The following is a 13,128-nucleotide window of genomic DNA, read 5'->3' on the forward strand; positions in this document are numbered from 1 at the left end:
TTTTCTTTTCAGTCTAATGATGATGCACTCATTTCCATTCGGCATCACAAAAAGAGTTGACATCGTTAATTTTTAGTAACATTCCGTATGATTTAACAAAAGTTCTTGGCAATCTTCCAGCCAATGTTCTTGGAGGCCAAAAAAGGTACCACGGCACCGAGGTCACCTTGAGTGGAAGGATCGGTGGCAATAGCATATTGCTGAGGGACAACCACATTGTCTTCCTTGACAAGCGTCACTGTGGCGGTCTCAAATCCGTCCTTTTGGGTCACCTGATAGAATTGTTTTCCGAAATGGCATGCAAAATTCTCCAACTTGTCGAGACATCCAATTTCTTCAAAGATCTTGGCAAGGTAGGGCAAGACAAGAGGAGTGGTGAAGACACCCGCATGAGCGTGAGCGGATTCCTTGGCGTGGCTAGGGTGAGGAGCGGAATCGGTACCCAAGAAGAAACGAGGATGACCTAAAAACGACGTTTATCAGATCCATGGCCTGCCCAACCACTCCGATCCAAGCACACACTTACCGCTGGCGACCACTTCTCTCAAAGCGTTACGATCATTGGGGTACTTGGCGACGGGTTTACAGAAATGATGAGCCTGACCAGCCCAATCGTCCACGATCAGTTGTAAATGATGGACAGTGATACTGCAAGCGACGGTGTCACCCAGACGCTTGACCATCTCGACGGCGGCCTGAGAGGTGGCGTGTTCGAGCACGATCTTAAGGTTGGGGAAAGCCTTGTGCAATTTCTCAAGCTCGGGCAAAAACTTCTCCTCTGCGTTCATCACGCAAACATTGTTGTTGTGATCACTGGGAATTTCACCGTGCAAGTTGAGCACCAGACCTTCTTCTTCCATGGCTTTGAACACAGGGTAATACACTTCGTAGGATTCGATACCACTCTCGCTGTTGGTGGTCACACCTCGAGGGTAAGACTTGACACCTACGAACCCACACTTATTGGGATGTTCTTCTCCATTTTTTCCCTATATGAACAAGCTAGCGTACCTCGGATACCGGCCTTGCTGGCCTTGCGAACTTCCTCGACGGTCAACTCGGGTGACAAGTACAGAGTCATGAGGAAAGTGACATTGGGGGCCAATGCTTGCAATTCCTTCTTGTAGGCAAGTGCTTCGTCGGTGGTTTTGATAGGAGGTTGCAAGTTGGGCTGGAACAAAAAAAAGAAAACGTAAGTTGGTCTGACAGGTTCACATGGTAACTGTGGGCTTTTTGAATAGACTCCCTACCATAATGTAAGCCAAAGAAACACCGCCTTCAGCGACTTTGGGAGTGACCATACGCATCATGTCGCCTTGACGAAGATGCAAATGGAAATCGCATGCAGAGGGAATGGTCAAAGAGGTGGTCATGGTTTTATTCGCAAGAGCAGAAAAAAGGTGCTGTCAACCTATTTTTTATTTTTTGCAGAAAAATCAAGTAAGAGATTAAACCAGAGCCCCAGTCACAGATCGAAACGCTGATCATGTCCAGCCAGATTCATCTTGCCTTACATAAGCCACCACACCAAAAGTGATGCATGAAAATGGAAAAAAGTCAAGAATCATCCTTTGTGCCAAATAAGTTATCAATGAACGGTATTCTACTCGTTTGCAAAATAATGGTATGGACTAACCCGTTTAGCCCGTCAACCAAACCAGGTCAAACTGCTTCTTTCCTTCCGTATCATTCAGGGTATATTTAAGTATTGTCAAGGAAGTTTTAAACGCAATTCTTCAATAGAGGGAACCTTCACCCAATCATGAAAAATGAGACTCTGCTTTTGTTTCTTTTTCTCTTCGCATACTACCTTCAGTAGGGTAACATCCTCAAGGCTATTTTCTTTGGTGAAAGGGAGACACTGCTGAACAAATAGCTATTTTAACAACTAGCGTATCAAAGCTTGTTTAAAACAAGGGCTATGAAGTGGCAGATACCAAATTAGGGAATGTCAGTGCTCATAAAATTGCAAAAATAGGGCTCGGATGAATTTTGGAGCTGGACTCTCTTTCATGCGCTGGGCTTGGAAAAAAATTGGCTGGCAATTTAAAAATGATGTCTTGATGACTGTTTGGTTTCTTCTTTTTTTCCTTCTTTCCCTTGTAATGCTTCCATTTCCTTTTGCATAGTTTTTCTGCTTTTTCATTTCAACTGCGAATAATAATAAAAATGTCGAAGCTCGTTGAACTTGGAAAACGACACATCGCCAAAGGGATTAGCCGTGGTACCGACTTGGTGATTGAAAAAGCCAAAGGTCCTTATGTGTGGACGGTGGAGGGTAAAAAGTATCTGGATTTGACCACCGGTATTGGTGTGACCAGCACAGGTACGTAGCGAACAGGGATACAATAGTGTGTATCATTTCAATAACAAATACCTTGCCCGTTAGGACATTGTCATCCTACGGTGGTGAAAGCCGTGCAAGACCAAGCGGCGCGGATACCACACGGTCAAGTCAACATTTTCTTCCACAAGCCAATGTTGGACTTGATTGAAACATTGAAGCCTCACATGCCATCGAAACATCTGGATACATTCTTCTTTTGGAATTCAGGCTCGGAAGCCGTCGAAGCCGCTGTCAAATTGGCAAGACACGCTACGAAAAAGCAAAACATTATTTGTTTTCAAGGCTCCTACCATGGCCGCACATTTGGTGCCATGGCTCTCACCACCTCAAAGTCCGTTTATTCGGCCGGATTTGGTCCCTTGATGCCTGGCGTGCATTGTGCACCTTACCCTTATGTCCAGCATACAGCCGCTCACGTCCATGATCCTTCCAAATTTACCCCCGAACAGTGCGCCGAAGATTGCTTAAACCAGTTGGAAATCCTACTCAAACAAAGATGCGCTCCCGAAGATACAGCCGCCATTATCATTGAACCCGTCTTGGGCGAAGGCGGTTATGTGGTGCCACCCAAAAGTAAGCCGCTTCCTGCTATTACTGTTGCTGTGTTTCCCTGTTTCGCCATACTCACTTTTTTTGACTAGATTTCATGAAGGGTTTGAGACAAATTTGTGATGAGAACAACATTTTATTCATTGCGGATGAAGTTCAGTCGGGCTTTGGACGAACGGGCAAAATGTTTGCCATTGAACATTTTGGCGTGACACCGGACATCATGGTGATGGCCAAAGGCATTGCATCCGGTTACCCTCTGTCGGGTATCGTCTCGCGAAAAGAACTCATGGATACACAACCTCCAGGAAGTATGGGTGGCACATACGCTGGCAACGCTGTTGCATGCGCAGCCGCTACAGCCACGTTGAAAGTGTTCAAAGAAGAGAACTTGCTAAAGAACTGCCACGCAAGGTAAGCAGCAACCCCAAAACAATCCCCACGCCACCGTGTCTGTATGTATTCATGTGAATGCTGTAGATCTGAACAATTCTTCTCTGCACTGCGATCTCGTATTCCTGCGCTTTTGCCAAAGGGCGTGCGCGCAGATGTTCGCGGTTTAGGCTTGATGATTGGCGTGGAGTTTCTGGGGGTTCAAAAAGGATTCGCAGCGCAAGTCGCTCAAGAAGCCTTTCATCGCGACACGCTGATTCTGACCGCTTCGATTTTCGAAACCCTCCGCATCATTCCACCGCTGAACATCACCGATGAAGAAACGGATCTCGCCGTGGAACGCATTGTTTCCAGCATTGAAGCCGCCCTCACTTCCAGTCACTAGCTCCGAAGTTCCTTTTGCATACCTCAAGCCCACATGACTCCATTTAAAAAAAAAATGCGTTCACTGCGGCCATACGATTATGATCAATCAAAAATATAAAAATATAAAGATATTATACTACCAGGTCAAAAAAAAGGACCAATATTACGGGTGGGATCAATAAATAACTAAATAAAGAAAAGGTCAAAAATTGATGGCGGGTCCACCACCATCATGGGTAAAATGTCGCCTCCGTCGTTCCATCCATTCTGTCAACATTTCATCTTCCCATTCCTCCTTGGGTATGCTGTGACTTAGATACTTATCGGCTTGCAAACGATTCGGTACATCGTCCCAGCCTAAAAAGCTGTAATCTTTATCCCAGGTGTTCAAAGCCGATCTGTGTAAACAGAAATATCAGTTGACTGATAATGAAGCATTTTCTTTCCCAAGGGGGTTTCACGTACTCATCATGCAGCCAAATACCACTTTGCTTTTGCAGTTGCACCAAGGGATACTTTGTTTCTAACAGGGTAGCGGTTTGGATGACCATTTCAAGGTCGATATCTTGTGGGACGTGGGTGATCAGGGAATGCAGGATTTCCGCGTTGGCTTGAAGCAGTTCGGTACGCCGAAGTAACGTGATCTGATATCGGCAAACGGGGAATCAGTTCGATGCACGTGTGGTCATGTTGGGAAAAAAATGAAAACCCGTCTTACCGCACTGGCAACGTAAATAGGCATCATGGCTGAACTGGCGATAAATACATCGAATAACCGAACCACTTTGTCAAGATCCTCGAAATCATGACTAAACCACGTCAAAATCCAACTCAGCGCGTAGTACGGCATAATGTTGCAGCTGCAAATAGGAGAAAAAAAAAGTGGCGTTAATATGGTTATCATGGTATCGTTCCTGCCCAAATGATAATTTACTGTTCCAAATGACTCGTCAGTTTTGGATCCTCATATTCGATAATGGAACTCATCAACCGCAACTGCTTGGAAATGGGATCGAAAGAATCTAACATGGCATCCGTGTTGGCTCTGGTTAAGGAAATGAACTTGATCCCGGACATCACATATGGCAAATTCGCAAGAAAAAGGATATCTTAGGAAGAATAATGCGACATTTTCAGCGGCTGGAATTCCAGCTTTTTTTCCTAGCACCAAAAGAAAACAAGTACAAATATCATGGAAACCCTACATGTCACCATTTCATTGAGTAAATTAACCCCTATCGAACTGCAGGTTTCTTTCGTACCTGGTAATATTTCAGCCTTGGGTTCCTCCAGAGTATTTCGACGATCATTTGATGCAATTCCTGTTGTTTGTGTGCCTTTAACATCGGTGATATATCTAGATGAGGAACAAATGACGGATGAGTTCTCTACATTTTGGTATTCCTTGGAACATCATCATTCGATGAAAAAATAATAATAAAAAAGATGCACCTTGAGGATAGTAATAAAGTGATCTTTCGACATCCTTGGAGATTTGGCTAGGATCCGGTAAATCCTTATCTAGAAGGGGCGTCACCAATCAGTTGAGGTTTTTTAGGTTAAGGAGCCACTTTGACAACGTTACCACTGCCTTTCTCGTCGATATAACAGCCTTGGTGCGTATGTAGTAATATCGGCCTGGAAACAATAGAAAACGACAACCGCATGGTTCCCATTCAGACGTGGTCAGTATGTTTTTATTCTCCTCATTGCCATGAATCCTTCATCTACCATACAAAACGACGCAAGGTATCGTGAACGTATCCTTCCGGTTCTCGTGCTATTTGACGTAATGCTCCCAGATTACGACTTGCCATGGCGGCCAGAATCTTTTCCGTCTGCTGAGCTCGATGGAGTGATCTCGCTATACATGCAATATGAGATGTCCGTCCCCTCTATAGAATATATTTTCTGTCTCAATGACCCACCAACCGAGAAGTTTGAGCCCATTATGAAGTTATGTTTTAACGAATGCATGCATAACGGAAAAAAAAGGATGCTCAAAAAAGAAAAAATCTGGTCCTCGTGGGTTGACAACCAATGCGGGGCGACAAAAAAAAAGTCCGAATTTATTCAAACTAAAAAGTCACATTGTCTTCTTGCATGAACCAATTTCTCCCCTCTGGCTTTCTTATGGACCTTGTCGTGTTACGTAAAACAATCAAAGAAAACGCAGGCCAAATCATGAAACTGCAAAAAGAATGAAGTCAATCATCTGATTTTGTCTTGGTAACGGACAACTTGCGTTTTCGATCTTGCCAACGCGTTGATATTTATTGTAGCTGCAAATGTTGCATACATTTGCATGAAAAGTCCAGAACAATAGAGCTGACTGAAAAACAGATGGGATTATTGCTTAACAGTCTATATACGCAAACTCAAAATCAGCAACTGACTTTGTCGGTGGAAGGGCCTGCTTAATTTTCCATTTATGGTAATTTGTGCTGCCATTCCTTTGCGAAAACACAAAATGATAGACGTAATCTGACGAATGGGATACATCAACAAGCACTGACTGGACAAAATTTTCACAATGACGGATCATCATATATGAAATATTTGACCATGTATAGCCCGTGAAGTGCAGTATATTATGTTGCTGCAAATGTCCATCATCATCGTGATACGTCAGATTACCACTGAATGGTACAAAAGATGTTTATGGCAATCTTTATTTCCAGCCAACCACAGCCTAGATGATTGGCTGGCATTTTTTGCTGGGCTAACAAAAATCGACACCTTAAGAGTGTAACTCTTGCCAATGTCAGGAGCTAAATTATAATCAAAGCATTGTTTTATTGCGATTTCCTAAGAATGGGACGTGAACAAGATAAAAAGGGGACTATTGATTACCCACGAATGCGTAGAGGCAGAGGTACAACGTTTACGCGATTAGAGATGTGAAAGGGAGAAATCGGTGATGAAGCCGAATAGGAGGGAGACGCAATGAAGGTAGGAAATATGTGGCGACCAATAGGGTGTGCGGAAGAAAACAATAAACCATTAGAATTTGAGTCATCGGCGACCGGAAAAGCACGCACTGGCAACAAAAAGGGACATCCAGATGAAATCCGCTTGGTTACCGGTTCAACCACGTTGTCATTTTATTCCCCGCTCGTCAGGCTGACAAATGCTTTCAACTAGCCGAAATATGATGGCGAATGGAAAACCAGAGAAGCCGGCTTACAAACCCCGCCAATCGTTGAGTGGATGGATCGACCGTAACGATTGGCTTGTCTGCATTTGCTCGAACTTTCTTTTGCCCAGCTTACTTTTTGAAACATGAGCCATAATTTCCCATTATCTGATCCAATCCATTCAAGTTTGATGTACCTGGATTCCTATTGGATAGGAGGCCGCGCCGAAACCTGACAGACTTGTTTGTTCCTGATCAAATTTTACGAATGGATCATCTAAGCTTTCATGTATACAATGAAAAAAAAAATGACATAACGGAAAAGTGAGAAGACAAGAATAAACAAAAGGAATGTTTCATCCCCTGTTGGGAAGGTTATGGAGGCAACGGGCGGTGTCCGAAGTGCCCCGCCGTTGTCATGGCAACGACTGAGGGGGAGGAAGCTGGAGGGCGAACCGGAATTGTTTGTGACTCATTTTCCGCTTGTGTCACACGGAAAATCCTGCTGCGCGGCATCCGTGTCAGTGCAAAATGGCCGCTGCTTATAAATTAAATCTCGATTTGCATTTTTTTTTTTCTTTCTTTTTTTTTTTTAAAAAAAGAAAAACACTAATAGTTGCTCCAATTCTCCTTCTTCTTCCTACTACTCTTAATACATTGATTGAAGATTACGATTCACTAAACGAGAAAATGATGACATCCACAGCTCAGGAGATGAACGGTTTATTACAGGAACCCATTTTCAGTAGTCAAGAAATGTTCAACGAGTCCTGGTTGCCGATCACGCCTCAAGAAATCTCGATCAGTGTAGATCAATGGTCCAAACTGGCGACTCATTCCGTCATGCCGTGCAAATTGCCTTACCATGCCTCATTGGGCTTGCCGCCTTTTTATCTGTCGTCTTTGGGATCGCCCAACTCACCATGGCTTGAAACACCTCCCATGAGTGCCAGTTCGGTCAAATCGGCTTCGTTCACTCCCAATTCGCTTCAAAACGAACACAACACATTATTCGATTTGGACACTTATCCAGTCTACATGGATGATCTCGCACAACAATTGACGGCCGCTCCGGTGCTCAATTTTAACGGTCCGCTGTCGGATCTGCTGCTAAGCAAGGATGAGGAGCAACCCACTGCCAACGCAACCGTGGCCTCCAAGTCGCCCATTCAATTATTCGACGCTATCCCCGATCTCCATGCCAAATGCTACAGCGACGTAGACGTAGAAACTGTCAATCCGTTCGATGTCTTTCCTCTCGAAGAAGACTTTGACCGCATGGTACCACTGCTCGACGATGTGATTGAAGATGATGAACAGTCAAGCCTATCAAGCCTGTCAAGCCTGTCCACTTTGTCCAGTCCATCCAGCCAATTCACCCAAGAACTCATGGATGAAGCCGACAGTCAATCCCAAGAGCGATCATCGCAGATCTTGGACGATCAAGTATATGAAAAGGCCAGCCAAGAACAACAAAATACCCAAGCATCTGAAGCCGACTTGCAAACCGAACCTGAATCCGAGAGCTTGGCCCCGCTTCCTGCAAGCCGCAAACGAGTCCATCCATCAGGAGAAAGTGATCAAGAAGACGAACTCGATGAAGCTGATGACGAAGAAGAAGAGGAGGACGAGGATGATAAAGATTTATATGTCGAACGACGAGCAGCACGTCAACCTCCACGCAAGCGTCAAAATATGCGTGAATCAAAGCAGCATGTTTGCCCGATTTGCAATCGTTCATTCACCCGAGCATACAATCTCCGCACGCATGTTCGCACACACGATCCGCACCGCCAAAAGAAGTTTGGATGCGATCTCTGTGAACGAAAATTCGACCGCAAGCACGATATGGAACGACACATGGGTTCGGTTCATCAAGGTGTTCGACCCTTTTATTGCGATCGATGCCACGCCTCTTTCACCCGCCGAGATGCGCTGGTCCGACACAACGAACAACGTCATGAAGATATTGCGTAAGCCTCTTCTCAAATATGATTCATCATCCTGTGTTTCCCCCCTTCTCCTCTGTATTTAATCTGTATCCCTTTCATCCTCTTTTCTCTCCGGTTTTCCAGTGGATCGGTCATTGAGTGACCTGTTATGCCTATTCGTTTTCACCGATGATATGCCTTGGCTTACATAAGCCAAACTGCAAACCATTCTTTGTATTTTACTACCATCTTATCATTCCCATTCTTCCCCCCATTTATAAATAGTTTTATGCATCAACCATTTCACTCGAGGTTATTCCCCTTTCAACACCATCTCATACTTGGATTTCACAATAAAATTCAAAGACTCACGTCAAACATGCTCAATCGCAATGACACTTTGTATATAAAATTTAAATTGTCTTCCGTTGTGAATATTGACTTTTATCATGATTTTTGTTTACTGACCATTCCAGCCGATTAGCGAGCTCTTGATCCATTGAAGCCGTATTTCCTTGTTTGTTTGCGACTTAGTTTTAAGGTGTAACAATAGGTGCAAATAATACCGTAGATCAAGCGTCAACACCGACGTGCAATGTACCGCAACAAATTGACTTGTGTCTCCGTCAGCTTTTATGGCTCGCGTTAATGTTTTGACTTGACGATCCAGGATGGTCTGAATATCCGACATGCAAACCATGATCGTGTTACAGTCCCCTTTCCAAGAAATTTTGAACAGCTTTAAAATCCGCACTTTTGGAGATGTGGAATGATAAACTCGATCAATAGATTAGATTGAATAGCACAAAAGAACGTTATTGCTTATATGTGAGTATAACTTTGCTTCCTAATTGTAATGGCACCAGTTGTCAAGTCAAGTTCAAAAATACGAGGAAATAAACCAAGATCAGAAACAGGACATTTCCTTGCAGATAACACCTGGGTAACTGATCTCCACAAAGTATGGTCCTCAGGTCTGGAGTCAATGCAGAAGCTAAGGCTGCCACCACCACTAAAACATTAGTGCTGGTGTGCCTATGCACCACCAGCTGATTATGCACATTGTTGGTTAATGTACATAAAGCTTTCAAACGAATACACCAAAATCAGAGAGGACAGCAGAGGGAATCCAGTGGATGTAACCAGGACAATGAATTCTAAAAAAAAATAAAGTCGATAATTGGTTTCTTTTTTTCATTCATACAGACATACCTGATAGCTGACTGCAACTCACTAAATTGGTATTCTAAATCTTTCATTTTAAGGCGAAACTCAATTCTTACACCAAAACAATGTTGTCTACTATCTTGGAAATTTTTTTAATAGAAAGCTTTAAGTAAAATTTATATATTACATGTTTCTGCCTTCACAATCCCCATACCTTTGGTTACCATCGAATTGAGTGACCCTTCGCTTCCAGTTCGCTTCCAGCACTGGCCTTTATCCTCTCCGGCATGGAATCCACAAGTTTGTTGATGAGGTTGGTATCGATGGAATCCCAAGCATCTCGGATTGCTTGGGTATGTGCTCGTCACACATACCCACGTAGCACATTTTCTGTACGCTCCACTTCATTGAATACCAAACATTTTCCTTTGGATTCAGATCTGGAGATTGAGCTGGCTAATCTATGCCATTATTGCTCCCTCTTCCATAAGAACCAGGTTATCATCAAGGTTCCAGAAACGCTTCAAACGACGTATCGTCATTCCATAACACCTTTCGTCATTGATCGGCTGTCCAGTTTCTACGCTGTCTTGTAAATTCCACACGACGTACGCGATGTGTCTCTTATTGAGATGAGACTTTTTGATTGGCCGTCCGCTAGTAGCCTAGGCGATGTAGTTCCCTTCGAACTGTTTGCTCAGAAACCTTCGTCACTAGCTTTTGAGTAAGGTCAGACAACAATATATGCGGATCCTTGTGGAGTTCCCGCACCAACGTTCGAACGTCTCTTTCCGTTAACTTCTTGCGTGGTCCGGATCCCTTCTTGCGCTCATGAGTTCCTCTCTGCTCATGGTTCTTGATGACATTGTAGACGGTGCCTCGTGCCACCTTGAAATGCTTCGCAATTTTGGCTGCACTCCATCCAGCATTCTTGTAAGCCATGATTTCGATTTTTTGTTCAACGGTAAGCGCCATGATATATCGCGAAATAAATTGGGAAATGTCTATGAGAAGTTGAGAGAAAAGAGTTGTTTATTTGATGAGTTCAAGAACGAGAAAAGTTTCTAAAAAATTTTCTCCTGCCCCTGTACCTTTCGACCAGTGCCTTTTTCAGAATATTTGATATTTCAGTTTCCTTGTCTGTTTGAATCGCATGAAAGCGTCAGCCCGCGTCCAGCCACGAACACAGCATTATTGTCTGCCATCATCCGCCGAAAGAAAGAAAAAAATATCCATAAAAACAGTTAGCCTTGATCAGTCATGTGCTATTTATTGATAACGTTGAACGACGACACTGTTTAATAATCCCGCATCCTTCAAAGTCTGGTTGTTGTCTTTTAATTCCTTGACAGGGAACGTGGTTTGAAGAATATAGGCTCTTTGTCCCGGACGCGATCTAATACAACAAGTTTTTTCCGTTACTATTACAGACTCGAATACAAAGACTGTCAAAATGTACTTACGCTTCGATATACCGCCGAAGATCACCCACTGTATGCGTATGGTTTAGTTTTGCAATCAATCTATTGTTTTCCGGAGAATTCCGTGTCAGTTTAGTTCTTTCACTTATTTTCAGCGGCCAAGATTTACCTTGAACCATCGCCAAGACGAATTTGAACCGAGGTAGTGGGCTGCGACGGATCGGCTTCAGGTAAGACCTGAGACGAGGAAGAAGAGGAGGAGGCTTCTTCGTGAGGATAAGCGCCCGGTGCTGATGGAGGAGGTGTATAAGCAGCCGGACTACCTAAGCGATGACCTGCGCCTTCGAAAGGTTTTGGAGGTGCCTTGGGAGGAGGAATATAATCTTCATCTTGTCGTCGAGCCACACGAACATCCACAGGCTGACCATGACGAACATTTAACAAAGAAAGCGGCGCACGACTGCAAGAACCAAATTTTCAGTCTCAGGTGGTTCCCCTGTTCAGATCGAAAATCGCTGTACTTACCCGCTGTTGATGGCGGCCAACATGGACTTGTTGGCTGGATCATCATAACGTAACAAAGGACCATCGTCCACGCTGAATCCATTTCGCCAGAATGTGAGATATCGAGTCACCTTTTACGAAACGAAGATGAATCAACCATATCAAAGAGGCTCAGCAAAACAAAGTGCATCCAAAAAAATGACTTACAGGTTCTGGTTCCTCTTCGGCAAACTGACTGGGAATGCCCGCACTGATCACACTGGAAGGTTCCTCTTCACTTCCCAGCTTGTAACCGGAGCCCGTAAAATAAGTGGGCTTCTTGGCAGCACTGGAAGACTCTTCCTCGGGGGGTGCGCCACCACTAATAATATTCTTTCGTAAGCTAAACCCATAGCAAGGATGATGGATGGGGGGTGACTATTTCATTGTTGTATCTCACTTACGCTGCCGCTTTCTTTAGGATCTCGTCAATGATACTGCTACTGTTACCCTTTTTATTGGGGCCTTGCACAACCATGCCCCTAATGATGCGAATAAGTTTTATCGATTAACCGTGCCAGTTTATGTGACGCGCGCACACTTACGATTTCTCGCCTCCTGCATACAAGTTTTCATGTTCATCGTCGTCGGATCCGTCATGAAGACCTTCGCTGGAAGACAAATCGTTCAATGTACGAATTTTTGATCTAGTTGCGAATTGAATTAAAGCTTGAGTACGATTGCATTGGACATTGGATCGTGACCATGACTTACGAAGGCTTCTTGCTGGGTGACTGACGTGTCGCAGCAGCGGTGGGTGAAGAAGCAGTGAATGGCTGAGGAGAAGCACGATCGACGGTTGCTGAAGAGCTTTCTTGCGATGCTATAGGAGAACCTTGCGATCCGCTTTCGGCTGAATCATAAAACTGACTAGCTGCCATCTTTTTTTAATAGAAGGATGGATTTGTTAACGTGAGGTTCAGGTGATGTAGGTGACGTAGCTGAGAAAAACAGATCTGACACGCACCTCCAAGTCCCAATTGCTGGATTCGAGAAAGAATTGAGCTTGTGTGGCAGAAGCGCCCGTCATTGCAACAAACTGATCAACTTTTTCGTGATGATCCATGACTCTCTTTCAAAATTGTACAGACGAAAAAAAGAAAAAGGGCAAGCACGGTCCTGCAAAAAGGCTTTAGCTTTTCCAATGTTTTTGACGTCAGCGCTCAATGCTCATTTGGGACTCAGCGAGAGACTTGGAGTCTGTTAGCTTTTTATTGGTTATTGCTGCATACAGAACACACAGCGTGAATTTCATCTACGTTAAAACTCGGAAGT

The 13,128-nt window shown here is 44.0% G+C and overlaps 6 protein-coding genes across 6 annotated transcripts; 2 read left to right on the forward strand and 4 right to left on the reverse strand.

Annotated features, from left to right (window-relative positions):
- Positions 1–92: 92 nt before the first annotated feature.
- On the reverse strand, positions 93–1,373 carry BYT42DRAFT_550315 (dihydroorotase, homodimeric type; the record flags this gene model as incomplete). Its single annotated transcript, XM_051566124.1, has 4 exons — positions 93–463; positions 527–946; positions 1,012–1,171; positions 1,251–1,373. The coding sequence occupies 4 exons, from the start codon at positions 1,371–1,373 to the stop codon at positions 93–95; spliced, it is 1,074 nt and encodes a 357-aa protein (XP_051418165.1).
- Positions 1,374–2,169: 796 nt separating this feature from the next.
- Positions 2,170–3,674, forward strand: BYT42DRAFT_506093 (pyridoxal phosphate-dependent transferase; the record flags this gene model as incomplete). Its single annotated transcript, XM_051565065.1, has 4 exons — positions 2,170–2,326; positions 2,390–2,920; positions 2,989–3,310; positions 3,377–3,674. 4 exons carry the CDS (start codon positions 2,170–2,172, stop codon positions 3,672–3,674), a joined length of 1,308 nt encoding a protein of 435 aa, XP_051418166.1.
- Positions 3,675–3,765: 91 nt separating this feature from the next.
- On the reverse strand, positions 3,766–5,691 carry BYT42DRAFT_165891 (rab-GTPase-TBC domain-containing protein). Its single transcript, XM_051562343.1, has 10 exons — positions 5,584–5,691; positions 5,387–5,519; positions 5,241–5,293; positions 5,108–5,176; positions 4,918–5,012; positions 4,765–4,856; positions 4,590–4,691; positions 4,374–4,515; positions 4,121–4,299; positions 3,766–4,053 (listed from the first exon to the last, which is right to left on the reverse strand). The coding sequence occupies exons 1-10, from the start codon at positions 5,630–5,632 to the stop codon at positions 3,858–3,860; spliced, it is 1,110 nt and encodes a 369-aa protein (XP_051418167.1). The 5' UTR covers positions 5,633–5,691; the 3' UTR covers positions 3,766–3,857.
- Positions 5,692–8,486: 2,795 nt separating this feature from the next.
- On the forward strand, positions 8,487–8,768 carry BYT42DRAFT_506321 (uncharacterized protein; the record flags this gene model as incomplete). Its single annotated transcript, XM_051565082.1, has 1 exon — positions 8,487–8,768. One exon carries the CDS (start codon positions 8,487–8,489, stop codon positions 8,766–8,768), a length of 282 nt encoding a protein of 93 aa, XP_051418168.1.
- Positions 8,769–10,546: 1,778 nt separating this feature from the next.
- On the reverse strand, positions 10,547–10,864 carry BYT42DRAFT_505967 (Homeodomain-like protein; the record flags this gene model as incomplete). The annotated part of the gene is made up of 1 exon (XM_051565059.1): positions 10,547–10,864. One exon carries the CDS (start codon positions 10,862–10,864, stop codon positions 10,547–10,549), a length of 318 nt encoding a protein of 105 aa, XP_051418169.1.
- A 283-nt stretch (positions 10,865–11,147) lies between these two features.
- Positions 11,148–12,998, reverse strand: BYT42DRAFT_165963 (uncharacterized protein). The gene is made up of 9 exons (XM_051562344.1): positions 12,821–12,998; positions 12,568–12,734; positions 12,399–12,500; positions 12,258–12,335; positions 12,022–12,175; positions 11,836–11,945; positions 11,480–11,770; positions 11,353–11,412; positions 11,148–11,285 (listed from the first exon to the last, which is right to left on the reverse strand). The coding sequence occupies exons 1-9, from the start codon at positions 12,917–12,919 to the stop codon at positions 11,159–11,161; spliced, it is 1,188 nt and encodes a 395-aa protein (XP_051418170.1). The 5' UTR covers positions 12,920–12,998; the 3' UTR covers positions 11,148–11,158.
- Positions 12,999–13,128: the final 130 nt, after the last annotated feature.

The sequence above is a fragment of the Radiomyces spectabilis genome (assembly GCF_025331425.1).
Source record: "Radiomyces spectabilis strain NRRL 2753 chromosome Unknown BYT42scaffold_19, whole genome shotgun sequence".
NCBI classification, from domain to species: domain Eukaryota; kingdom Fungi; phylum Mucoromycota; class Mucoromycetes; order Mucorales; family Radiomycetaceae; genus Radiomyces; species Radiomyces spectabilis.

Excerpts from the sequence above, each read along its gene's own strand:
- BYT42DRAFT_165891 (XM_051562343.1), bottom strand. The coding sequence starts at position 5,632 with ATGCATTCGTTAAAACATAACTTCATAATGGGCTCAAACTTCTCGGTT. Across the intron at positions 5,177-5,240 it reads TATCGACGAGAAAGGCAGTG|ATAAGGATTTACCGGATCCT; the intron begins GTAACGTTGTCA and ends CGCCCCTTCTAG. Across the intron at positions 4,516-4,589 it reads CTGACGAGTCATTTGGAACA|CTGCAACATTATGCCGTACT; the intron begins GTAAATTATCAT and ends TCCTATTTGCAG.
- BYT42DRAFT_165963 (XM_051562344.1), bottom strand. The coding sequence starts at position 12,919 with ATGGATCATCACGAAAAAGTTGATCAGTTTGTTGCAATGACGGGCGCT. Across the intron at positions 12,735-12,820 it reads CCAGCAATTGGGACTTGGAG|ATGGCAGCTAGTCAGTTTTA; the intron begins GTGCGTGTCAGA and ends TATTAAAAAAAG. Across the intron at positions 11,413-11,479 it reads CGTCTTGGCGATGGTTCAAG|ATTGATTGCAAAACTAAACC; the intron begins GTAAATCTTGGC and ends GGAAAACAATAG.